At 47.4% G+C, this 27,730-nt stretch overlaps 1 protein-coding gene across 2 annotated transcripts in view; it reads right to left on the reverse strand.

Moving 5' to 3' along the window:
- The window catches only part of MARCH4 (membrane associated ring-CH-type finger 4), a 116,820-nt gene that overhangs the window by 11,029 nt on the left and 78,061 nt on the right, over window positions 1-27,730 (reverse strand). Inside the window, exons 2-4 of one of the 2 annotated variants that reach the window (XM_027567016.1) lie at window positions 16,198-16,353; window positions 10,384-10,576; window positions 6,419-6,536 (exon numbers count right to left, since the gene is read on the reverse strand). In XM_027567016.1, coding sequence (XP_027422817.1) covers window positions 6,419-6,536; window positions 10,384-10,576; window positions 16,198-16,353 — 467 coding nt within the window. The remainder of the gene's footprint in view (window positions 1-6,418; window positions 6,537-10,383; window positions 10,577-16,197; window positions 16,354-27,730) is intronic. The other variant, XM_027567006.1, reaches the window with a different exon arrangement.

Here is a 27,730-nt window from a genome sequence, read left to right on the forward strand (position 1 = left end):
GGGTGGTGTCATCTGCATATCTGAGGTTATTGATATTTCTCCCGGTAATCTTGATTCCAGTTTGTGCTTCTTCCAGCCCAGAATTTCTCATGATGTACTCTGCATATGTTAAATAAGCAGGGTGACAATATACAGCCTTGATGTACTCCTTTTCCTATTTGGAACGAGTCTATTGTTCCATGTCCAGTTCTAATTGTTGCTTCCTGACATGCATATACGTTTCTCAAGAGGCAGATCAGGTGGTCTGGTATTCCCATCTCTTGAAGAATTTTCCATAGTTTATTGTGACCCACACAGTCAAAGGCTTTGGCATAGTCAGTAAAGCAGAAATAGATGTTTTTCTGGAACTCTCTTGCTTTTTCCATGATCCAGAGGATGTTGGAAATTTGATCTCTGGTTCCTCTGCCTTTTCTAAAACCAGCTTAAACATCTGGAAGTTCACGGATGTTGGCAATTTGATCTCTGGTTTCTCTGCATTTTCTAAAACCAGCTTGAACATCTGGAAGTTCATGGTTCACATACTGCTGAAGCCTGGCTTGGAGAATTTTGAGCATTACTTTTCTAGCGTGTGAGATGAGTGCAATTGTGTGGTCGTTTGAGCATTCTTTGGCATTGCCTTTCTTTGAGATTGGAATGAAAACTGACCTTTTCCAGTCCTGTGGCCACTGCTGAGTTTTCCAAATTTGCTGGCATATTGAGTGCAGCACTTTCACAGCATCATCTCTCAGGATTTAAATAGCTCAACTGGAATTCCACTAGCTTTGTTCATAGTGATGCTTTATACCCCAATCCAAAACAAGGTTGTTTTTGTTTTTTTTTAAGTTAATCCAGGAAGCTGGATAAGCCACATAGAGGTAACAGATCATGGTCTGTGCATTGTCTGGCCCATGTATGTGGTGGATTCTATTGGTTGTTTGGCTTGGCCCAACAATATGGGAATTCCCAAGGTCGCAACTCCAATTTCTGAGAGTCATCATGACCTCTCACAGTGGAAGTGTTTCCAAAATCCTGGATTTCCAGACCTAAAAGAACCTTGTAGGTTATCAGGTTCAACCCTCTCATTTTATAGATGAGTCAACTGAGTTGTAGAGAGAGGAAGTAACTTGTCCCGGGTCACAGAGGTGGCTGGTAGCTAATCTGGTCATCAGATCTAGGTCTTCTAGTCTCTTCTGCTGCACCAGCCTGCCCCTTCCATATTTTCAGGGAATTAAGAGGTTGAACGGGGCTTCCCTGGTAGCTCAGCTGGTAAAGAATCTGCCTGCAATGCAGGAGACCCCAGTTCAATTCCTGGATTGGGAAGATCCCCTGAAGAAGGGATAGGCTACCCACTCCAGTATTCTTGGGCTTTTCTGGTAGCTCAGCTGGTAAGCTGCCTGCAATGTTAGAGACCTGGGTTTGATCCCTGGGTTGGGAAGATCCCTTGGAGAAGGGAACACTACCCACAGTATTCTTGCCTGAAGAATCCCTATGGACAGAGGAGCCCGGCGGGCTACAGTCCATGGGGAAGCAAAGAGTCAGAGATGACTGAGCGATTAAGCACGAGAGGTTGGACAGGTGGGGTCATTCCTACCCAGAAGGAAGGAGGAAAGGAAGGAATCTTTGTGGCATATATGTGCTTTTTATGATAATGTGAATTAAAACTAAGTTTGAAAAACAATGTTCCCACAGCCCTCCTGTCCCCACCCGCTGCATGCTTGCTGTAAACTGGGATTTGAACTTCTTCATCTCAGAAGGCAAGAACCAGGTACCTCTAAATCAGAGTGAAATTACTCACTGGACTGCACACAGAGAAGTTTCAACAGCAACAACAAAAGAGAAATATTTTCTATAATTCCATCCATTACCCTAGCCCTCTGTTTTAAAGATTTGGAGCAATTTCAGGATCTCTCTTGCTTTCCTTCCCCTGACCCGCTTCCACTCACAAGAGAAAAACAAACATGAGGAGGACGCGGGCCTCATTTTTGCAGAGTTGACTTCTTGGTGGCCAATCTCTTGGGTCTGTGGAGTGAAAAAAAATGTTTTTGGTGCCAGGGACCTTAATTAATTTGCTCTTGTTAAATCCTAATAACTTGACCCACTGGAGCAGAGAACGTCCCATTTGTTTCCTGGGAGGCTCTGTCAGCTTCTACGCCAGGGAAGACAGTGTCATTAGAGATGACGGAAGAGGGGGCAGGTGGGACGAGGACGTTCGATGTAATCAGATCTTCTCATTCAGGAGACGCGGGTGAGGGAGCCAAAACCTTCCAGGAGAGGCACTGCTCCAAATAACGGCAGATTCTCAATTATGGGAGGACTCCAGGCTGTGGCAAACCTTTAACCATTTTGGCAAATCTTTATCGAGTGCCTAGGGGGAATCTACCCTGACCTGGTCACTCATGTGTATAATGCCTGCTCTTTACATGTGCCATCTTATTCAGTCCTCTCAACAACTCTCTGAAGACGGTATTATCCCATCTCACAAGGGAGAAAACAAAAGCAGAGAGGTTATACAAATCACTTAAGGTCCCGTTTAGTAAGAAAGTGGGCACCATGCAGCCCCAGACCATCTTGCAGCACCACCCCCACCATTCCGGAGACCCAGAGTCTGAGGTCTGTGGCTCAGTCCCTCCTGCTATCTTCTCATCTTCTGTCTCCTTTCATCCCTTTAGGTGTTTAATGTTCCCTAGGTCTCTGTTCTTAGTCACCTACTCCCTGAACAGTCCTCCTAAGTTACCTATTCAAAATTCACAGCTTCAAACACCTCTTACTGTTGCCTTCCAAATCTGTCTTCAACTGCCTGCTTTCCTTACCATCTCATCTCCCCATCAGTTACCAGGAGTTGTCAGAAATGGTTCAGTGCCCTCAATATCTTCTTCTATATCACAGGAGGGGACCACCTATGCACTAAAAAAAAAAAAAGCTTTTCCCTCTTTCTAGCCCAGCAAAGAGACACCTTCCTGACCCTTCATTCTCCTCTTTGTAGCCCATAATGTCTTCTGTGTGTCTGGCATCTCTTCTACTGCCAACTCATGACTTAGAAACTGCCTCTTGCCTCTCTGCCTGGATTTTAGATTTAGGGTGGTCCTTTCTTTTTGTGCTGCCTTTGTTGAAGACATACCCTTTAGTTCCTCTTTGTTTTACCCACTGCCCATCCCATTCTCATGCTCAAAGAATGATGCCTGGTCCCCACTCAAGCGAGCGTCCCGGGGTTCCCACCAGTCTGAAGGAGTTCAGACCGCCCTATCAAGTCCACATCCTGTGTACTTCTCAAGGTCACCCAACACACTTCTTCGCCACCATCGCTGTTTTGCATCTCTTTACTTCTTTCTCACTCTATTATAAGCATTTTCCAGCTGGCTTCTCCCAACATCTAGTCTGTCCAGCTCTGTGATCCACTCTCCGACAGCTGCTAGAGCTCTCTCTTTAAAACACACGTCTGATCATACTTCTCTGTATAAAATCTTTAAAATGCCTCCCCTCACCAACAGGCAGGTCTGAGCTGCTTCGTGCATGATTCATCAGCTGTGAGATTTGCTTCTTGCCAACCTCCCCATCCCCATGACCTACCTCCCCATCCTGGCTCTTTGCACTGAGCCATACAAAGCTGCTCAATGCTTTCTAAGCACACCTTGTTCTCTCTCATCTCTGTCTCTAACACGCTCTGCTTGGAAAGTTCTTCTCCACTGTTCTGGACAAATTTTGACATATCTTTCAAAACTAGCTCAAGGATAGGATTCCTTCCTTTAGAAACCCTTCTTTTTAAATTACACTTTTTATTTTGTATTGGGGCATAGCCAATGAACAATGCTATGATAGTTTTAGGTGGACAGCAAAGGGACTCAGCCATATATATATACATGTATCCATCCTCCCTCAGACTCCCCTCCCATCCAGGCTACCACATAACTTTGAGCAGAGTTCCATATGCTACACGGTAGGTCCTTGGTTATGGGCTCATTCGCTAAGTTGTGTCTGACTCTGCAACCCCATGGACTGTAGCCCACCTACCTGGCTCTTCTGTCCATGGGATTTCCCAGGCAAGAATACTGGAGTGGGTTGCCATTTCCTTTTCCACCTTGTTGGTTATCCATTTTAAATACAGCAGTCTTGAGTACCTCCAAAGAAGAGTTAACTGCTCTCTGCTCTGTTCTACCTTTCTCTGTGTCTTGTAAAAGCTCCTGTTCTGTTGTAATTTATTTGTAGACTGTGAGCTCCTCAAGGGCAGGGACTGGGACTCATTCACGTCTTTGTTAAAGTTTCCTAGTTTCATGAATGAAATTAGGCAGCTAACAAATGCTACTGAATTAATGGATCTGACTGCTCAGAGCTTGCTCTGACTCAGTCATTTTCTGTGCTCACCCTGTGTCCTAGCCTCAGTAATTAGCTTGTCTGCCTTCCCAGTGAAATGTACAGTCCTTGAGAGTGGATGATTCTCTCATCGGGAGTGCTCTCTCAATAATTTTTTTTTAGCCCTGGAGCATGTGGGATCTTAGTTCCCCAACCGGGGATCGAACCCACGCCCTCTTCAGTGGAAGCTCAGAGTCTTTACCATCTGAGCCACCAGGGAAGCCCAGGAAGCCCAGAGTCTTAACCACTGGGCAACCAGGGAAGTCTCCAATAAATATTTCTGAATGAAGGAATGGATTCCCTAATTTAATGTTAACCAGTGGATTTAGCTCCCCATATTCCAAGGACATTTCACGAGAGTGTCACAGGAAAACAAACCACCCAAATTTCATCTCGACTTCTCAAGCCTCCGTCTCAGTTAATGTCAGAATAGCACTGACCAAAAGGGAGGTACAACAATGGTTAATTTCCAAATCCCTGAATACAGGACAGGAGCAGCTGGGGCTCACTGAAGTTCTTATTGCCACCAGCCGTTAACTCAATGAGTCAAGATATTACTAGACCAATTTTCCCTCAACCTGCCTCCCCATTCAAGCTCTGCATTTGCAATTTCACAGAGCAATCAGAGATGAAACAGGCAGTAGAAAGCGCTCAGTAATTGAAGCCAGAGGGTCATGGTCCAATCCCCAGCTCTACCATTTGCTTAGTTATGTGACCTGGAGCCCAACTGCTTTAAGCCTATCCTCACCTGTTCAATATGGATAATTCTTCCCCTGATTACCTTCTAGGGTTGTCGGCCCCTTTCTCAGTTCCTCTCTGTTCCCTGGGTTTGGTGGATTGTTCTGTCTACAGCAAGTTACATCTGGCTTTTACTGTGGCAGAGATTGGTCTCAGGACTTAGGACTCTAAGCCAGGAGATGCTTAATCTGTAGAGGTGGCCTGTGTTCCAGAATGTACAACCTTCTGACATGACGAAGTCCAGAGTCACTGTCCACAGCCTTGAACCCATGCTGCATTAAATAGAGAACCCAGACCTTCCTGGCAACCATTCCAGGCAAAATCCTTTGAGGAAAACCAGAGACCATTGTCCGAGAGCCATTGCTTTCACTGATTCACCTGAAGGTCAGCCAGGTGGACACAGCCATGGATGGGGCTGATGCGGCTTCATGAGCAGCAAGCTGATATCTCAGACTTTGCATCCTCTTAGCTTTATGGCAGAGAATACCCCTTAAGCTCGTGTTGACACAGTGAATTTCTCATGCGTCCCTCCCACTCTCATCAACTTTTCCTTACACATCACTCTGATAGAAAAGTTATGTTTAAGGATGAATTAAACCTATGCATTATGTTTACTCAAATTTTTACTATCTGAGGCCATTTAACAGTCTCAAGGAATAGACCAAGGCGTCTGGAAAGTAGAGAAAATTTAAGGAATTATTTTAACAAGTGTCTTGTCTCTTTCTTAGGCTAAGGCTTAGTCTCTAAGTCGTGTCTGACTCTTGCAATCCCATGGACTGTAGCCCGCCAGGCTCCTCTGTCCATGGAATTTTCCAGACAAGAATACTGGAATGAGTGGCCATTTCCTTCTCCAGGGGGAGCTTCCCAACACAGGAATCAAACCCGCGTTTACTGCCCTACAGGCATATTTTTTACCCTCTGAGCTACCAGGGAATACCATATTCTAATTTCTTTCTTACTCCACCTGTTAAGCTAATACAGGGCTACACTCATTTTCCCTTCCCCAAGGATAAAGAGGAGTGTGATGGCACACTCCTTTTGTAAGAACAGACTGTGGTGGCATTCTGGTTTGTCTCTCCTGGGAATCTGATGAAAGTGCAGTATCAGCTGACTTGTAACATGTCCTAAGTTGGAAGTGACCCTGATTGGTGAGTGCTTTACTATGAATACTGCTGGGAGGCTGTAGCGTTGGGCTTTCTTAGTCCGTTGACTTTTGTGAATATGTCTGACTCTTGTGGGGACCCTGAAAACTGGGCCAAGAGGGACGCACTGTTGTGGTTCTCATCTCCTTGTTTCTGAGCTATCACCTGGGGGCTGAGAGACTGGTCCTGAACTACAACAGATGAGGACTCACCTGCAGAAGCAAGCTGCACCCGCCCGAGGAGCCTGTGCTTCCTGTCTATGGTCCTCTAAGTGACTCTGGCGCCAAACACGCTCCCTGGTAGTTCCATGAGTCTGAATGTCTAGCTGAGCTTAAAAATAAAGAGATGCCACCCAATTATCCCTTCCAGAGAGCTCTTAAAAAGCTATTTTTACATCTACTTGTGCAGTGCTGTGTGTTTCTCCTCAACTGGCCAGAACACAGCAGAAAAATGACTGTTACTTATATTTCATCCTTAAAGCCATCATCCTTACTATTGGTCATCAGTTCAGTTCAGTTCAGTTCAGTCACTCAGTCGTGTCCGACTCTTTGCAACCCCATGAATCGCAGCACGTCAGGCCTCCCTGTCCATCACCAACTCCTGGAGTTCACCCAAACTCATGTCTATCGAGTTGGTGATGCCATCCAGCCATCTCATCTTCTGTCCCCTTCTCCTGCCCCCAATCCCTCCCACCATCAGGGTCTTTTCCAATGAGTCAGCTCTTTGCATGAGGTGGCCAAAGTACTGGAGTTTCAGCTTTAGCATCAGTCCTTCCAATGAATACCCAGGACTGGTCTCCTTTAGGATGGACTGGTTGGATCTCCTTGCAGTCCAAGGGACTCTCAAGAGTCTTCTCCAACACCACAGTCCAAAAGCATCAATTCTTCCGCGCTCAGCTTTCTTCACAGTCCAACTCTCACATCCATACATTGGTCATCACCATCATCAAAAGCATCATCATCGCAACCACCACAAGAATCTATGTACTCCAGCTCCTGCCTGTCACCTCCCTCTTTTTTATCCAGAGCACATTTTGCACACATGTGTGCTGAGTTGCTTCAGTTCTGTCTGACTCTTTGCGACCCCATGGACTATAGCCCTCAGGGCTCCTCTGTCCGTGGGATTCTCTAGGCAAGAATACTGGAGTGGGTTGCCATTTCCTTCTCTAGGGGATCTTCCTGACCCAGGGATCAAACTCAGGTCTCCTACATTACAGGCAGATTCTTTACCACTGAGCCACCAGGGAAGCCCAGAGCACATATTACTCCCTTTTTAAATTTTTCCAGGTGAGATAGTCTAACTATAAATATATGTGACCACTTTTGGATGGCATTAAAAGAGATGAGGGTCCCTATGCTTTCCCCTTCCATCTAATAACGGTTTCCAAGCAGTCACTGGCTCTCACACCAGATGATTGGATAGCTCATGGTGGGGCTGTGCCCCTGAGAAGGATGTTTTCCTGAAGGCTTGGAAGGAAGGAAAACAATGTGAAAACTCTCAGCATTTAGCTCACTCTGCTTTTCCCATAATTGGAGTGACTGAGGGTCATATGTATACAAGATGGGAGAAAAAGTGGGCCAGGGGCGGGGAGCAGGCAGGCAGATAGAGGAGCCAAGGAAGAGACAAAGAAGGAGATGGTCCCGGAGCCCTACTCAGAGAAGACACCATGAGGAGAGACCAGAGCACCAGGAGGGCCAGAGTGGGGGTGCTGGGTGGCTCAGACCCATGGGGTGCAGCCTGCCATGAGAGCACATCCTGTACATGGGCCATGTGCCCTGGAAGTCTCAGGTGGCATCTGTAGGTTTCCCAGTGCTGCTGCAAGAGTCCTGCTCTCTGAGGCCAGAGGATAATAGAAAGAGCCCTAGATGGCCAGTTGGGAGACCTTGCTTCTAGTCCCAGCTGAGCAATCATGAGCTGATCACTCACTCCCCTTCCGTGGGCCCCCTGTTCTCTCGGCTTCCAAACAAGGGAGTTGTCTTGATTGGTCCCATGACCAAGTGTCTTCTATGTCCAGTCCTCCCAGTTTTCAAATCTCTGGAGCCCTGACTGGGAGATGGTATTTATGCTCCTCTCTCTCACTCATGCTGGCCTCCAGGGCAGGAGCTTATTGGTGACATCACTGGCCCATAGCCTGTGGGCAGAAGGGCCATGGTGCCAGCACTGAGCGGAAGCTCTGAGAAGCTCTGTGAGTTTCACTCATCCTCCTGTGCTAGACCCCAGTCGTTCCTGCCCCTTTAGCCTGGGCCCCATCATAAGGAGACACTCAGGTCTGAGCCCAACACAGTCTCAGAAGCTATGTCCAGCCAAGCCTGGCAGAACCAAATCATCTCGTGGACCCACGAATGGGACATAAATGCTCGCTGTGAGGCAGTGCAGTTTCGGAGCTGTTTGTTACTGCAGCCGAAGCTGACGAATACACCACGTGACAGGAAAGTGTGTTTCATAGACATGCACTCCAGGAACCCATCAAAAGCCTGCCTGAAGGAGAATGAAGGGCAGCTGGAAGGGCCCTACAGGAAGGTTTCCACTGCTTCCCCCTTCTTGCCAGAGCCACACACCTCCATATGGAGACACACCTGGTTTTTGGCATCAGCAACTCATGCCTCAGCAGGGGTAGGAAGGGAGTCTGGTGGGAGAGGAAACTAAGTTAGAATGCCTCAATGTCAAATTCCTCCCCATTCACAGGCCTCTGTCTTCTATAGGCCTCCAAGCCTGGGCAGTCTGTTTCTTTCACTGCCTAGGTGCTGTAATTAAAAGGCTCTTGAACTTGGGAGTTGACATACTGGTTTAGCCAGCATGGAGAGGCGGCAAGACGCTTAGATAGGTTTATAAGTTCCAGCATCACTAGCCTCTGGCTGCTGCAGTCTGTATCCAAGCCTCTGTGATCCCTAATATTAAAGGACCCTGAAGAAAATGAACACCCTCTTAGCCCAATTCTAGCTGATAGATGTTTTCTTGCCAAACAGAGCAGTGTAGCCTATCTGATAGAAACACAGACTAATGCCCAGAGAGGACCACTGTGGAGCTCTGGTGCTGTCGGCACTATGGCCTAGGGGGTAACCTGAGAGGTCCAGGATAGGACGTATGACCAGGGCTTAAGCATGCTTCCTTCACTCAGAGAAAACCAGGGCCATTCCCCACCTCCTCAGTCATTTGGATGAAGACTCCAGAGTTGACAGCCATAGTTATCTGCTGGGAAAAACAAAAACCCTCCACCAGCCAGCCTAATATAATGGAAGAGGAGGGAACACACATTTGGGAATGGTGCAAGGGAGCAAGCAGGAACTTACAGTGGTGGGATTCTAACCTTCTAAAACACTGAAAGCTTAAAAGCAAAACCTTACCTGGGAACAGACACATATGTAAATTGATGAAAGTACAGAAGCTAGGGGTGAAGCAGGGATGAAGATTCAGAGCCCGTCTGTACAGCATCTCATTCCCCACTCTTAAAGTGGCTCTTGAAGTTGTGCATGGAACCCCTGAACTACAAACACTTTGAAAACCACTAAATTAGAGAAACCTTGGGTATTAATAGGCTTAAAGAAAGCTGAAAAAAGGGGGAGCAAGGTATCATCGTGACTGTTTCTGGGCATTCTGCTGTGAAGAGAATGGAGTTAAGCATTTAGGCCTCCTCTGTTCTGACCTGGCAGCTGTGGTACACAACGGACAAGAGGCCTTCCACAACTTGCCTACGGCAGGTAGACTGACCAACTGACCTTTCTCAAATATTCTTAGAGGCTAACCTCCTCATTTTCATCTTCAACTGGGTAGGACAGAGTTCCAGGAAAGATTGAGGTCTCCTGTCTTTGTTCTGCCTCCTCCTACTTCCTACACACCCCTTAAATCTAAGCCATGGCCCCTTTTGAGCTCACAAGTCTCAAGCCTGGTGCCATCTCTGCTTTGACCTTTTCTACCTTCAAGAGGGAGGGACCCTGGGGGATGTGTCTAATTCACCAGCACATGGCTCCCCACTTCCTGTAGAGACAAGCTTTCAGACCCACCTATGCATACCATGTCCACGAATCCACACATCCCAGAGACCCACCGATGCACACCACATCCACGAATCCATACATACCAGAGACCCACCTAGGCACACCATGTCCATGAATCCACACATCCCAGAGACCCACCTTGGCACACCATGTCCACGAATCCACACATCCCAGAGACTCACCTATGCACACCACGTCCATGAATCCATACATCCCGTAGCAGATCTGGAAGAGGAGGTCTTGGCGCTGCCATTTTGCTGAGGGGCTGAAGGTCGACCAGATGAGCCAAGAGATGCTGGCGATGAGGAAGAGGGAACCCAGGATGGCAGCTGCGATCTGAACCTTCTCAATGACTGTCAGGGAGATGGCCTGCCACTGCAGGGGTGAGAACGGCGGGTCAGTGGGGGCCTGCAGGCCCTCATCCCATTTCCACCCCATCCCACGCCCTCTTCCTGCTGCTGCCCCAGCCTCTCACCTCTGGATTTAAACCAGGGCTCACCAACGTGTGATACAGCGGCTCTTTCTGAGAGTTTCTGAGTATTAACTTTGTGTTTTTGATATGGAAGAAACCCATATCACACCAAATGATCAGAATTCATTTCTGGGTGGGTGAGGCTGAGAAGGAAAGTCCTTGTGGTTGACTATGATGCAGACAGAAAACTGAGAAGGAGAAAGTGGAAATGCAGTGTGTAGGTGGTGTTCCAGGTCCCCAGAATATTCTTTTCTGAGTAACACATTATTTTCTCACTAATAGGTGCTAAGAGGGCACAGGCTTTTTTTTTTTTTTTTTTGCTTGTTTTCTACAACAACACCTGGCATGTCATTTAATATACATGCTGGAGATTACCAATTCAACAAAGAGAGGCCACAGGATGTCAGGGAGAGAGAAGAAAAACAGTATAATTTACTGACTGTATACTAATGCTGAAATTTCAGTGTTTTGTTTTTTTTTTAACAGAAAAGCACTATGCTAATAGCTTTGTTGATGGATGGATTGAAGGCTAGAGTGTGGGTGGGTTTCCACTGAAATTCTATGAGTCTATGACTGATCCAGGTATCACAGGCCTAGATGAGCCATGAGTTGGATTTTAGTTTGGGATTTATTCATGCCCTTGCTCAGCAAATATGTACCGGGTGTTCTGTGTGTGTATGCTGCTAGGTGCTGAATATAAAGCAGTAAGCAAAAGCATGCAGACTTCTGCCTTCATGGGGCCTCACATTTAGAGAACACAGACAGACATATGATTATTTACAATGGCAATCCATCATGACATGTGAGAGCCTGTGACAGGGGATTTCACTTTGAGTTGAGTGGGAGTTTACTAGACAAAGAGAGGAGGCATACATGTCCAGCAGGGAGAAGAGCATGTGCAAAGGCCCTGTGACAGAAGAAAGCAGGGTAAGTACAAAAACCTGGAAGAAGACCAGAGAGGGTGGAGCAGAGAGCAGGGAGTGGGGTAAGACAACTGGGAAAGGAAGAAGGAATACCACACGGGAGCCTAAAGAATATGCAAAGACTTTTAAAAACTTTTTTGTAGGAATAAACGTGATACTCTTGACCAGTTTGCAGCAGGGAAATGACAGGATCAGGTTTGGGAAGGTGGCATGTGCACATGCTCAGTTGTGTCTGACTCTTTGTGACCCTATGGACTGTAGCCCACCAGGCTCCTCTGTGCATGGGATTTCCCAGGCAAGCATACTGGAGTGGGTTGCCATTTCCTTCTCTAGGGGATCTTTACAAACCCAGGGATCAAACCCGCATCTCCTGCATTTGAAGGCAGATTCTTTACCCCTGTGCTACCTGGGAAGCCCTTTGGAAAGTGGAAGGAAGGGCTATCTCCTAATTGTAGCAGTTTGTGTAATGCCCTGCAGAGAGCGCCTAGTAGGCATTGCAGAAGGCACGTCAGAACTCCCCAGAAAAGGCGGACAACCTTCCTTCTGCCAACAGCAAGCCCTCCCTGCACATTATACGGCCTAGATGGAAGCACTGATGATTCTGCCTCCTGCCGGGACTGACCAGTGGCCCCTAAGGAACTGTAACTATTCGAAAGCATTTGCTCGCTCATTTAGATGTGGGACATCAGCCTTTACATGTAATTATACAGATAGCATCCTGTTACAGGTAATTGGGCCTTTACATTTTCCACTGCTCTTTCCACCCCGCCTAGGGTTACACATAACAGGAATTTTCCAGAAGATGGCCTGATCCCACAGACTCCTCTAATAGAGGGCAAATGCTTTTTCCAGAGCCAGCCTCCCTGTCTGTGAAGAGGGCTCCTGATTGAGCTTTTTGTTTCTACCTCTATGACATCAACACCCCCCCCTTCTTCTGCTCCAGGCAGAAGAAACCCCAAGTGGAGAGGCAGAGGAAGCGCCCCTTAACCCCTAAGTCCTTCCTACCAGCCCCAAGCCACTTGTGGAAGCCATACAGCACCCCGACTACGATTTGAAGCAGGAAGAAGAAAGAGCAGGATGGGGTGCTATGCCCAAGGCTGCCCTCCTGTCTGCCCCATGGGAGGCTCCACAAGTCATATGGGGAGCAGAGCCACAAGGAGAAAGGAGAGGGCAGGGGAGCTCTCTGGTCTCCCAGGGAGATGGGGAAGGGCTCCCCAGGAAGCAGGCTCTGCCCCTACTGGATCCCCGGAGCTTCTTCATCCCCAGCAAGCTCCTGATCACAGCATCCAGAGACTTCTCCATGCCCCTCTGTGCAGCGAATGGAGAGACCAAGGGGCAAGAGCATGAAGACAGATGATTCTTTCCTTATAACAAGAAGAGGCAGTGAGCAAGGGCCTGGTCACCCAATCCTAGCTCAGCTCTGCTCCAACTCATGGAGTGTGACCTAGGAGAAGTCAATAAATCATCAGGACTTTCAAAAAGTGGAGATAATTGTTTCTTAGAGTATTGTGAGAATTAAGTGAAATTAATCAGTGCTTTGAAGGGTACCTGCCGCCATCATTTCTATTCCCCTTTATATTTTAGCAAAAATACAGTTATGCATGGCAAGGTAGGAGTATTCATAACCATACTTAGCAATCTCCATGCTGGGCATGTAGGGTAGAGGTGAAGGGCCAGACTCAGGAGTCAGACCCCTGGATATAACCCTGCTCCACCAGGGTGACCTCGGGCAAACTGTTGACCCCTCTGTGCCTCCATTGTCTCATCTGTAAGTTGGGGATGATAATAGTACCCATTGCATTGGGTTGTTGTTAGTGTTAAACAATATATGTGAACACTTAGAACAACAACTGGCCCCCGGTAAGCACTAATTAAATGTTCATGAATATAATTATAGTTCAGATGTAGCAAAGAGGATGAGAGGCACCCACAGAGCCTTGAGACCACAGGGCTACACTGAAATGCCACCTTTCTCAGGAGCTCTTTCTAGAAACAGAGCTTGCAGAGGGTCACCGAGATAACATGCTGTCATGCCCACTGTTTCTCAGAATGTTTTATGGGGTCATGAACCAAGAGGTGAGACATCAGAGACTTGGAAGACACCTCCCTACTCTGACAGAAGTTAGCTCCGGCACCCCATCCATTGTTCTACTTTCTCTTGGTAGGGCCTGCCTGCTCCATCCTCTACCACAGATGAGGAGGATCAGAAGTTGCCCAACCATGGCTGAGCAGGCAGTCTCACACTTGGCTGAGACTGAGGAGCCCAAGACATGCAACTGGGTCAATTTGGGCCACAACCACACACTACTGCTGCTAGTCCAGACTACTTCCTTCTTCTGGTACTATCTGGAAGAGTGAAATGGCATTTTCTGAGCACATACCACTGAATGCAATGAGGTCCAATCACAATCCAGAAGTAACAGAATCAGAATCTCCAATGACTAGAAACTCACAGTTAAAGACACAGTAGTAGCTTAAGAATAAATTCATTCTTAATTAGTAATTTAAGGATTATTCTTAAGTAGTAACTTGATAAAGTTATTCCAGAGTTCCAAAGAAAAGCAAGGAGAAATAAGAAAGACGTCTTAAGTGATCAATGCAAAGAAATAGAGGAAAACAATAGAATGGGAAAGACTAGAGATCTCTTCAAGAAAATCAGAGATATCAAGGGAACATTTCATGCAAAGATGGGCACAATAAAAGACAAAGTTATTCTTAAGTAGTAACTTAAGAATAAAGAATAAAGTAGAAAGGCAATGTCAATATTGCCATTTGCTTAAGGCACTTATGAGATTAGAATAATCTTTTCTTTTCTTTGCTCCCAGGAAAAGATTCATTGGAAAAGACCCTGATCCTGGGAAAGATTGAGGGCAGGAGGAAAAGGGGGTAACAGAGGATGAGATGGTTGGATGGCATCATCGATTCAATGGACATGAGTCTGAGCAAACTTCAGGAGATAGTGAAGGACAGGGAAGCCTGGCGTGCTGCACTCCAGGGGGTCTCAAAGAATCAGACAACACTGAGAGACTGAACAACAACAACCCCCAGGAAAAAGTTATCCCTAAATGTTTTTTCCCTTTTTGTGTCAAGGGCTAATGCCTGTTTATGAGCCAAGGACAAAGCCAAGGGGGCACTCGCCTGGTGGGTTTGGATTCTGACCCTTTTCCAAGGCTTGAATCGGCTGAGAAAGAAGAGAAGAGTTAATGCACCCCAGGGCCTGGAATCAGACATTGCTATTTTAAGACACTTCAAGATTTTGAAATGAATAGCTGAGGATGGAACCAGAGCATGGGGAGGCACCTCTTGTTCTGACTCTTTGGTGCACCATCAGGATGACTGAAGTGCCTAGGGGTTCTAAGGCTCCCTTCTAGCAATAATGGCCCCCTACCCTGGGCTGGCCCCCACTGCAAGGACATTGCAGCTCCGGGTGTTTGCAGCTGCCCTTCCATGCAGAGATCCCAGCCCACCATCATCCCCAAGCCACTCGCTCTGCTGGGGCAGCAGCACTGACTCTCTCTCACCCCCTCAGACAGCAGAGAGACAACTGTGCCAAGCTGCTGGAGTTTCCGCACCCTCGCCAGCATGCTGGCTAATTGATGACGTGGCAGCTTCACTGGCTGACCGTGTCTATGTGAAGGTATTTTCAGAAGCAAAGCGCCCTCTGTGTGTGTGTGTGCCTCACGGGGGGAAGCTGTGTGATGTGGAGGATTTATGAGGTGGTACAGGGGCTGTCAGCTCTTCTGGGGATGACAGATGTCTCAGGGCAGGGTGGGAGGGGTCGGGAGGACCGTGCGGGGCATGGGGGGCGTGGGGGCCTCTGACCTAACAGCCCCACCCCATGTGAATCTGTTCCACAGACCCCACCTGAACCCTGGTCTTCCTGCCCTTGACCTTCATGGACTCTTTATATTCTCTCCCTTTTCCTTCCTGCCCCGTCTTTTCTCTTCCTCTGATTCCCTCTCCTGTCTCGTCTCCGTTTTTTCCCTTGTCATAAGAAGTGTGGTCTGTGGACCAGGAGCAGCTGCATCACTGGGTAGCTTGTTGGAATGGAGAATATCAGGCCCCACCCTGCGTTTTGCTGGGATTCCAGGCACCATCAAGTTTGGGACATACCATCCAGTCTCTGCTCTCATTTCTTCTTTTCTGCCCTTAACCTCATCGCAGTCTTTCTCCTCACCGTCCCACCCTGCCTCTTTGCCTTTTTTGCACTCTCTGTTCTCTCTTTCTTATTGTTTCCTCCCTCCCTCTCCTCTTTGCTTCTTGTTCCTTTTTCTTATTTCTGATTTCTTTTATCCATTCATTTATCCATGAACTCACTTATTCTCTCTCTTCCATCTGATTCTCCATGTTTCCTTCTCTATCTATTTCTGTCTCTTGATCCCACCCCTTTCTCCTCTTCTGGCTGAGGCTTAAGAGAAAACACAAAAATTCTTTCCTGCCCTCCTGCCCACTCTCTATCCTCGGTCTCGCCCACCTGGCCATCTTTCCCTTCCTCCAAAGCCCCGGAGCTCTAAGGTGACTTCACGTCCCGCCGGAGATCAGGGAGTTTGGGAAAGCCCGGCCCTCCCTGTAGCGCCCGAACTGGCAGCCCCCGGCCGTACCTGCAGAGGGTTCTTTGTGCTGATGGCGATTACGTGGTACTTGTAGTAGCACAGTTCACAGCTCCAGCAGCCCCGCTCGCTGATCCACTTGATGAGGCAAGGCTGGTGAGTGCACTTGACCGAGCCATCGCAGCGGCACGGGCTCAGCAGCTCCCCCTGCAGGGAGAGAGGCGGAGGGTGGTGAGCCAGTGAACCAGTGAGGTTGCGCAGTCGTGTCCTACTCTTTGAGACCCCATGGACTGTAGCCTACCAGGCTCCTCCATCCATGGAATTTTCCAGGCAAGAGTACTAGAGTGGGTTGCCATTTCCTTCTCCAGAGGATCTTCCCAATGCAGGGATCGAACCCAGGTCTCCCGCATTACAGGCAGACGCTTTACCGTCTCAGCCACCAGGAAGCCAGACCTCAGCAATGGGGTAAGGGGTGGGGAGTTTGCCTTCAGAGTTGGTTTGCCCCCCACCCTCCATGTCTCTGGCCAGGCCAGACCACAGACTTGGTTTGGAGGAGGTCTGGGCTCCAGGTTCCCAACTTAGTGAATTCAACTAACAGTTCTGAGCTCCTGGCTCCTACTCGGTACTGCCCAAGTTCTAGGGTTTCTATGAAAATGAGTTAGAGGATCTCCATGGAAGTTCTCTGCCATCTAACACGGGTGTCAGCCTAGGTAGACTTATCTTTAAAGGTACAGCCAGGGGTCTCAAACACAAATGCTCTCAGGGGCAGACAGGCCACACTGTGACTGAAGCCAGCTGGCGGAATGGATTGGATTGGCGGGTTGAAGAGACAGCCATCATCAGCTGCAGATGTGGGAATCTGTGTTCCAAGGAGGCAAGTGTTTATGCAAAATTTCCCCGTAGTCAAATGTCAACAGCAAACCCAAGCTTTGAATACATGTCATGAAGGTCATTTGGCCTAGCTTTGGAGTTCTGGTCCTGAGCCTTTGCATTCTTCTACAGCACAGCCCATAGAGACCCAGATCCCCTCTGTGAAGCCTCTTGCCCCTGATCCCAGAGCGACAAAAATGTGGCAGGCTTGGCTCCTGGGGACCTAGGAGGCTGAGCAGATGCCCCCTCTGAAGGCCTGGGGCCCTCTCGGCATGTCCCTTGGGACTGGCTGGGAGTCGTTGGGAAGCCCAGTTTGGGGCAGGCTTCACTAGAAGCAGGGAGGCAAAGACAGTGCCAGAGTTGAAGCTCCTTGTGGACTGCAAGGCTGGACTCAGTCTCTGGAGCCTCCTGTGACCACATGTCACATGACCACACACCACATGACCACAACTGAAGCTTGTGCCCACTCCCTGCTGGTCCTGATGCTGCCGGCCCCCAAGGGCCTCCCTCACTCCCTTCTCTCCTCCCCTTCACTTTCCCCTCTTTCCTTCCTCGCTTAGAGCCTGTCATTTCTACCTCCTGACTCCTGTCCACCAGCGCCTTCATTTACCTTCTCAGGGACTTTAGGAGTGGGTCCCACCCAACTCCCCAACCTCTGCTCCCTTCTGACCAGTCCCAAGGCCCCCTTCCTTGCTTCCCACACCCTTCCTCCCCCAACTCATCTATTTTGAAGAGATGCCTTCTGCCTCACTCCTGTCAAAGGACCCAGAAGCTGCCAGGCACAGCCCCTTTCCCTAAGCCCCAGGCTGGTGTGTTTGCAATATGGCCACTGAAGCCATGTCCCTTTTAATTTGGTGATGGTGGTTTAGTCACCAAGTGGTATCCAATTCTTTTGTGATTCTATGGACTGTAGCCTGCCAGGCTCTTCTGTCCACGGGATTTCCCAGGCAAAAATACTGGAGTGGGTTGCCATTTTCTTCTCCAGAGGATCTTCCCGACCCAGGGATCGAATTTGCGTGTCTTGTGTTGCAGGCGGATTCTTTATCCAGTGATCCACCTGGGAATTTGGGGATTTCACTATTCGAGAAACCACATCTTGTTCCCAACTTAAAATAAGCAGGCACAGGAGCTCCTGACCTATTAGACACAGATCTTTATTTGTGTATTTAATCATGCTCTTTTCTGTAGACTGTAGAAACAGTCCTTTTCTCCCAAGATGCATGGAATCATCTTTCCCTTTTACTTCAGCTCCTATCACTCAAAGACTACCCCTCAGCCTGGATGAGATCTAGAGTGTCTTTCTGCACCTGGTGTACATGTTCAATTGCTTTTCTGTCTTCATGATGGTTCCAAAGCCACCTTCTACAGGGAGTCATCCCTGATTTCTCTAGATTGAGTGCAATGCCTTGATCTCTGAGCACCAGTGTAACCTTCTGAGGCCCTTGGCATATGCCTATCCACTGCCCCATCAGAGGAGCCCTAGGAGGCAGGGATGGGAGGTTGTTCATCTTTGCATTCATTCTCCCAGTGCCTAGACTACACCCAGCAAGCCTTCAACAGCCTTTGTGTTTGAGCAAGTGAAAACATAATTCAATTGTCTGCTCAGGTTTCCTGCCTGGCCCAGAGGAATGAAGATGAGACTGCCTATTCCATAAGAACAGGAGCCATGTCCATCTTGTTGACCTTGGGACCGCAGCACTTCACTCAGTGCCCAGCACTCCACATGTGTATGTATGATGAAGGAACCTGGTGACGGAAATACTCAGGGTGCCACCACCTCATAAAATCCTCTCTAATTCCCCACTCCGCTCCTTTTGTGTTGACAGGCCCCTCACGGTGGCTGCAGGCCAGGAACCCTCCCATACCCACTTTGAAAGCACTTCCCCATGTGTCTCTGGGTCACTATACCATGACCTCTCACAGCAGCAATATGCATCTTATGTCCATTTTTGCATCCTTAGCACCTAGTACAGTACGTGAAACAGATACTCCATCTAACTTTTTTTTTGTAGCCATACCACTTGGCGTGTGGGGTCTTAGTTCTCTGATCAGGGATCAGATGGAACCCATGACCCCTGCAGTGGAAGCATGGAGTCTTGACCACTGGACTGCCGGGGAAGTCCCATACTCCATCCTGCTTTAACAGTGCAGTGTGCACAGAGCTGTTTGATAAATGAGAGGTTTCGATCCTCTAGGACATGGCCAGCCTCTGGCTCCAGGTACAGTAGGACAGGCAGGAGATGCCCACAATGCCAGGTGCTCACCACACCCATGGAGGCCTCCAGGTCCTCGATAATGAGTAGTTGCTGTGTGGCTCTGAGAAGAAAAATAGGAATGGGAGGGGGAGGAGAGGTGGTGAAGGAGGGGCAAAAGCCCTCATTATTCATGGCAGCATCTCCTAGGCTCATTAATTCTAACAGGATGAGCTGGGTTTGATTAATCGGGTTGTTAGGCAGCCATGTCAGATTGCCAATCAGGTAAGAGACAGTACTTCCGGTCCCCGGCAACGGTGCCAAGCAACAGCGAAGGCTGTTCTCTTTGCTTTCTAACGCGGCAGCCGTGAGACAGGGGAGGGAGAGCCGCTGGCCAGGCATAACTAACAAGACCTGGGCTCACCACCGTGGCTCTGGATGGGGGACCATCCCTGGGGCCCCTAGTTATCTGGAGAAGGAAGGAGCATGACCTGGCCTGGTCCTAGTCCTGGCCACAGACCATGAGGCCAAAGGTGTGCGATTTCCCCTGGAGCTCCCAGTCCCCCACACTTTCCCTGGATTGGACAACCCAAAGGTAGAATAGAGGCTTGCTTTGGGTGCTACAAACACTAGAAAGCAAGGATATCGAAGCTGTTATAAAAGTTTAACTTTGATGAAGGAAGTGATCCAGGATTTTAGGGAAAAAAAAAAAAATCTGCAAAAAAGCTATTTTAACCTTGGCATTCACATAAATTTTTTGCTTTATGATTTGGCATATTTTTACACTGGGGAGGAGGGCCATAATCTTTTTGTGTTTAGGGCTTCTAAGAGGCCTTAATCTGGACCCTGGACTATCTTTGGCTGGTCAACCTGTGCTTCTCCTGGAACAAGAAAGATGTGAATGAGCCAAAGCCAGATGGATTCAGGTTAGACAGAAGGAGAATGTTCTTTAAAGTCAACTTTATTACAAGCTAAAATGGTGGAACATGGAAATGGAGGTGATAAACATCTCTCAATATAACAGTGACTCCTATTAAAGAGAAAGGTTAAATGACCAACCCAAGGTCACTCAGCCAGTGTCGTGGCCAGAATGTAAAGCCAGGTCTTTCTGACATCAGACTCAGCTTCTTACCACACTCTGCTCATCCCCCTCTGTACTCTGGTTCCTGCTGTCCCTTGCACATCTGTGCCCATGGGTCTCTTCTTGTCTGTCCCTCCCTGCTCCAGCACCGGCCCTTTCACCAAGTCTGGAAGGGGCCCGCTCTGGACCGATTTTCTGTCTCTGCATCATCACCCACAGTTCAGCCCTTAATCACTCTTCAGTTGTTTTCTCTAGGCTTCAGGGTGATCCTGCATACCCCACAGGACCAGGCACCTCGGAGTTACACAGTAAAGGTGCATTCATAGGCTGGATGGGCACCAGGGTAAGGCAGAGGATGAACCCCTCCAGCCCAGCTCCTGAGGGTCCTCCGGCCTTTGGGCTGGAGGATTATCACCATCTTGTCTGCAGTGTTCAGCAAACTCCACAGATCAAAGGGGCTCATTAAATGGAAAGGGCACCAGACACTTCCTGGATGATCTCCTCAGAGCTTTGGGGCCCAGAGACCACCCTGGGAATGACTAAGTCAAGAAAAATCAGATCTTCTCTAATCCCCTGGCCCCCATGGGACACAGTGTAAGGGAGGGGTGAAGAACACAGTATTTGAAAAGCAACCCCTTAGATTTAAATGCATCCGTTTTTCCTTTTTAAATTCTTTTTATTGTGGTAAAAGTCACATAATGTAAAACATACATTGTCACCATGTTTGACTGTACAGTTCAGTGGAACTCAGCATGTTCACATTGCTATGCAAGTCTCAACATCATCACCTTCCTAACTGAAACTCTGTCCCCATTAAACACTAACTCCTCATACCCCCAGCCTCCAGCCCCTGGGATCTACCAAAGTACTTTCTGACTGCATGAATTTGACTGCTCTACATACCTCATTCGTGTGCATGCTAAGTCGCTTCGGTCGTGTCTGACTCTGGGACCCTACAGACCGTAGCCCGCCAGGCTCCTCAGTCTATGGGATTCTCCAGGCAAGAATACTGGAGTGGGTTGCCATGCCCTCCTCTAGGGGATCTTCCTGACCCAAGGATCAAAACTGCATCTCTTACGTCTCCTGCATTGGCAGGCAGGTTCTTTACCACTAGTGCCACCTGGGAAGCCCCAAGTGCCTTGTGTAAGTGGAGTTGTCAAACAGCATTTGTCTGCACCCAAGTATGTGAGAATGCATTTTTAACTTCATATATGTCCTACAAGCAGAGTGTACCTTCTTTTTCCCCGCGCCCCTGAGCTATATAGTAGGGTCTCACCAGCCATCTATCTTATATACAGTAGTATATATACACCAATCCCAACCTCCCCAACCCAACCCTCTTCAACACTTACTGGCTATGCAAACTGGACCAAGTCTCTTAACCTCTCTGAGGTTCTCTTTCTTCATTTTTCCATTGCAGGCAACTCTTACCTCCTCAAAGCCTGGCTGTAAGAATGGACTGAGATCATGCAAGCCAGGTGCTGGACGCAGAGCCTGGCCCGAGTAAGTCCTCTTATGAAAATATTACAATTTCAACTTGCCTTTCCATAATGACTTTAATTCCATAGGTTTTCTACTACAACTCTATTCTATGCTCCCACAATCAAATAAGCAAACCATGCCTTAAGTACAGGGTCAGCCGAGCCTAGAGGGAGATTCTGATGAAAGAAATGCCTAAGAGTCCACCCCAGTGAAGTAGATTAGGGGTTAGGACACAGGTCTCCCAGCTTCTGGCCCAGGACTGCCCTCTGTGTTACCAGGGGTCACTGAGAGTGTTTGGAGTCCTCCTTTCCTGGGAAGGCTGAACGGAAGGCTTCTTGAATGGGTTAAGTGGGGTTATGCTGGAGGCAGGACAAGGTGATCCATAGCTGTGGCTGTGGCTGAGCTGGCGGGTGGGGAAGAAAACAGGATGGATTCGCCTCGCTGCCAAATGACACAGCAAGCTGCAGGAACAAGACTTCAGTCGTTTCTCCATTCACAGATTTCTTCCTGTTTATTCTGCCTTGCTTCAGTTTTTCTCCCCTCTCAATCTGAAAGGACTTGCTTCTGGAGTCCTTATGTTACCTGGTTGCCATGGCAGTTGGCAGGTAAGCCAAAGACTTCCCCTGCCACCCACATGGGCACCAGGCATCCTTGCCACTTAGAAGAAAGAAAGGAAAAAAAAAAAAAAACAACAGCCCCAGTGCTGTGCAATAGTTTGCAGTTCTGGGAGACTAGAGCAAGGGAAGCAATAGACTCAACAGCCTTGGGGTGCAGTTCAGGGACATTTCCCTTTATTGACACTAACATGGTGGTTAAGAGCTTGGACTCTAATCCCAGACAGACTTGAGTATACCCAGGCTTTTATGATCTGTGTGACCCCGGGCAAGTTGCTTAACCTCTCTGGGCCTTCATCAAATATACATGTAGTATGTTCCAAGTTCTATATGAGGTGACAAGGATACAGCAGTGAATGTTACTAACCAAAGTTCTCTGGTCGAGAAAGAAAGACATTTTAAAAAGATAAACAAGGGACTTCCCTGGCAGTCCAGTGGTTAAGACTTTGCCTTCCAAGATAGAGGGTGTGAGTTCGATCCCTGGTTGGGGAGTGAAGACCCTACATGTTTTACAGCCAAAAAACGGAAACATAAAACAGAAGCAGTATTGTAACAAATTCAATAAAAACTTTAAAAATGTGCCACATCAAAACATCTTTTTAAAAATAAATAAGATAAACAAGTAAACTATAAGTACATGGCATGCTGTTATGAGCTATTATGGAGAAAAATAAGCAAGGGAAAGGAAAATGAGATACCAGGGAGGGGACAGGTTGAAATTCTACAAGCAGGGACATTTGACAGAAGACCTGAGGATAATGAGGGAGCAAGCCATGTAGGTGTATGAGACCTGAGCATTTGGGCAGAGAACATCGAGTACAAAGGCTCTGAGGCAGAAGCCTGTTTGCCATGTCCTAGGGACACCAAAGAGCCAGTGTGTTTGGGCTAGAATGAACAGAAAGACTGAGAGTGGATGAAGTCAGAGGTATAATGGGGATCAAGAATGGGGGACAAGCCAGACAAGGCTGGTGGGCTGTTTTAAGGACTTGTCATTTATTGTGAATGGGATGGGAAATCACAAGCATGTTTTGAGCAGAAGAGAGTGACATGATCTGACCGTATTCAACAGGTTCCTTCTGCCTTCTGTATTGAAAATAGATTGGAAGGAAGTAAGGATCAAGTAAGGAGCCAAGAGGCTATTGCAGTAATCCAGGTGAGCAATGATGGTGCTTTGAACCAGTAGGGTAGCAGTGGAAGTTCTAAGAAGTGGCTTCTGGATATATTTTTGAAGATACAGATGTTAAGATTTGCTAATGGATTAGGTGTGATGGATGAGAGAAGTCAAGGATGATGAAGATCTGAGCAGTGAGGGGCTGGAGAATTGCGTTCAAGTTGAGATGGGAAAGACTGAGGGAGGGGCAGGTTTTGGAGGGTAGATGGGGAGCTCATTTGGGAATGTGTCAATTTTGAGATGCCTGTTAAATATCCAAGTGGGAATGTGATATACATTAGTCTAGAGTTTAGGGAAAAGCTCTAGCCTCAGTATATATACTTGAGAGTCACTGGCCTACAGATGGTTTTTAAAGCCACAAACCCAGGAGTGAGGGCAGGTAGGAAGAGGGAGGGCTACCAGAACTGCTTTGTACAGGATGTCAAGATGTTGGAGCTTAGAAGATAGGAAAGGAACAGTAGAAAAGCCTGAGAGGGAAGGTCAGTGGGCCGAGAGGAGAATGTGATGTTCCAGAAGCCAAAGAAGAAGACAAAGTCTCTCAAGAAAGAGGGAGCCCTGGCAAAAGCTGCTGATGGATCCAGTCGGATGAGAATATTGGGCAAGTTTTCTCTCAGTTTCTTCTTTTTCTAGATAAAGCAAAGCTATGGACTGAGACTGGAAGTGGGGGAGAAGGTATGGAGGTCTGAGAATTGGTTTACAAAGTCACCTGGGAGAGCTTGGGAGTAATTAGACTAGTAAAATAAAATAGAATTACTGGCGGCACTGAGCATCCATGAAATTGGGGGAAGAGGGTTATAAGAATATATATTTATCACCCTGCCTGGCACACAAGCAGGTCTCAGTAAATGCTAGACTAACATGGAAATGGTTATAATAGGTATTATGGCTGATCTTGTCTCAAAGGCCACCTTCACACCTATGTCAAACACTGATCAATTTCCTCCCTCTCTGCCTTCCTTCCTTCTTTGAATAATATTCCCTTCTTATTAATAATTCTAGTGTTGTAAACATCTCAGAGTTCTAACAAGATAGACATTATATCATCTACTACCTCAATAACTTAATGAAGCTAATATCACTTCTCCTGCTTTACTATATGATGATACCCACTCAGAGAGGTTGTTACTTGCTCAAGAGAAAGGCAGGGTAAAGCTCTGTCCATCAGGCTGCCCATACCCACCGCTTCTCTGCCAGCTCATGTCACCTGCCTCCCATCTCTCCTCCCACCCCAGCAGTCTTGTTCATCATATCCTTACCTTTCCAGCCCTGACAAAAGAGATGGCCTTGCTGGATCCCTATTAATGTATAAATGCAAAGGTGAAAACTCTTCTCCCCTTTGCCCCTCTCCTCTGAACCCCATTCCAGGCAGTGTTCACTGAGTATTAACTGATGTGGTGGTGGTGGTATTGGTGAGTGGGGGACATAACGGAATTAACTCACCCCCCCACTTCCTCCTCACACTCCCACCCTTGGCAAGGAGTAGACATTTGTTGAGTCAAAATTAAGAGACAGCACTTTTTATAAGCATAGAAATGCGTTAGAAGTTTCTCTGAGATGTAGTCTGTATTCACAAGAAAACATTCACTTGCCTTGTAGATGCTCCACTGTGAAGACTCAGAGGACCAAGAGCCTTAAAATCAGAACTCCCCCTCCTGAGTGGAGTGAAACCTGTGTGTGTGGTGCAGGGGATGAGGAATGGGCACAGGAATAGGAAAAGTTCACTGAGGCTGTAGAGGAGAATTAGGAGGGATGTCAAAGAAAGGAGACTCCTCCATGTCCATCCGAGACGGCATCTGTGATGAAGGATTATTGACAGGGAAGCACAGAACTGTTTTGTGTCACTAACTAGATTGCACATATCTGGGGGGAACAAGCTAACAGGATTACCGACTCAGTGGACATGAATCTGAGCAAACTCCAGGACGTAGTGAAGGACGGTGAAACCTGGTGTGCTGCACTCCATGGAGTCACAAAGAGCTGGACACGACTTAGCAACTGAACAGCAAGCTAAGAGGAAGGCTTATCAAGGACACATCCTCACAACTTATGGGTACAACCAAACTGGTTCATAATATCAACCAACTACACAAAGGGGGAACCCAAGTGGGGAAAGTGAATAGAAGGAAAACCTACAAGTTTCCAGCATCTTCTCCATACAGGACACTGGACAGTGATTTCTTGATTCCACAGAACTGCAAGAGGTCAATGTATCTTGGACTTGGGATCAAGAAAGATGAGCTATCATGAGACCTTCTCACCAGCCAAGGTTGTGGTGGATAAATCGGAGTAGAGGTGGCTCCTGCCACCCAGAGGGATGAGAAAGCAAGCTCCCTGCTTATCTCTGGGAAGCAGGCTGATCGGCAAGATGACCTTCAAAGATCCCCATGGCCCTGGAATCCAGGATTATACATAGACAAGCCATTCTGAATTTTCTGTGTGTTGTGTTGGGCAGCATACAGGCAGAAATTTGTTTTCTGGCTGGAGCCCTTTCTGGCTATTCATCCATAGCACTTTTCATCTGTAGCACTTTACCTGCTCCCTTTCCAGCCAGACCAGGCCCAAGCTTCTCACTTCCTCCCTCAATGACACCAAAGCCAAGCCCTCCAACCTCCTCTATCTAATGCCTGATGGTCTGAGGCAGAACTGATGTAATAATAGAAATAAAGTGCACAATAAATGTGATACACTTGAATCATCTCGAAACCACCACCCGCCACTGCACCCTACCCCTGCCCTGTCCATGGAAAAACTGTCTCCCACAAAACTGGTCCTTGGAGCCTAAAAGGTTGGGGGCCACTGCTTTAGGAGACTAACAGAGTGTGAACACTGGTAAACAGGGAATCATTGTAAGATAATTTGATTTAAAAAAGAAAACTCTATTACTAAGTAGAAAAAGAAGACTTAAGACCTTAATGAGCTCTAGTTATCTACACTAAATTCAATTAACCACATAAATATTTCCAGTTCCCTCGTACCAGCAACTTACTTTCACAAATACAATACTACACACATACTCACACACTCACATACAAACATATAATCTGCTTTCCTCTTCATGGAAGAGTTTTCAGCCTTCCTGCTCATCAGTTCAAAAAAAGGGTTACAAAAAGAGATATAGGAAACAAACACACAAGCCCCAACCAAACCCCCCAAACCATGTTTTTCTATTCATGATAATTTTTTTATTCCTGCACTGCTTTTCTCCCTATAATTTAACTGGAATAAGACAAATGTACCTAGTCCCTCTAACTGCCTTTGAATTTACTCAACTGATACCAGAAAGAAGAACTTAACCTCACAATAATTGAATTTAAATAACATCTGATTCCATAAAGTCAAACATGATCTGCATAATAAACAAACCAAGCCCCACAAGGGCTGGCAGAAAGAAAGAAGGTCATACTTTATGTGGATATTTCTAATCGTATCTGTATTTCTAATAACCTACACGTGCCATATACTGTCTGTGTGTCTTTCTGTACACTTACCATCACTATTGTTAACAAGGAGCTAAAGTTATAGGTTGATTCGCCTTCAGTCCTTTGCCTGACTTAATAGAAAAGCATAACTTTGATAAACCTCACTGGCCATAATTGGGTTGTTTGCATATAGCAGAGGGCTGGGCCCGTTTCCAAGGTTCCAGGCCAGTAGGCTGAAATTTCAGAGATTCCAGGTCACCGTGTTCTCTTTCTTTCCCACAAGTCAGGCCAAGCCAAGGGCACAAGTCAATGGCAAGTTGAAGGGCAATTACTCAGTGACCTCCTGGGGTCAGCCCTCCACAGTCCCTGTGCACAGGCAGAAGGATGCCCAGCCTCAGTGGTGCAAAATGCTCGTGGAGTTGAAGGTGTTGTGGTGAAATTCTACAGAAATTCTTTTCCAGTCACAGTGAATGAAAATAAAAGTGTTCGTTGCTCAGTCATGTCCAACTCTTTGCAACCCCATGAACTGTAGCCCGTCAGGCTCCTCTGTCCATGGGATTCTCCAGGCAAGAGTAATGGAGTGAGTTGCCATTTCCTTCTCCAGGGGCTCTTCCCAGTCCAGGGTTCGAACCCTCATCTCCTGCATTGCAAGCAGATTCTTTATTGTCTGAGCCACCAGGGAAGCCGCAGTAATTGATACATGATTTGATGTGTTTAGGGGATACAGCAGAGGTTACAAGTGTAAACAAGCTGTG

The sequence above is a fragment of the Bos indicus x Bos taurus genome, chromosome 2 (genome assembly GCF_003369695.1).
Source record: "Bos indicus x Bos taurus breed Angus x Brahman F1 hybrid chromosome 2, Bos_hybrid_MaternalHap_v2.0, whole genome shotgun sequence".
Classification (NCBI taxonomy): domain Eukaryota; kingdom Metazoa; phylum Chordata; class Mammalia; order Artiodactyla; family Bovidae; genus Bos; species Bos indicus x Bos taurus.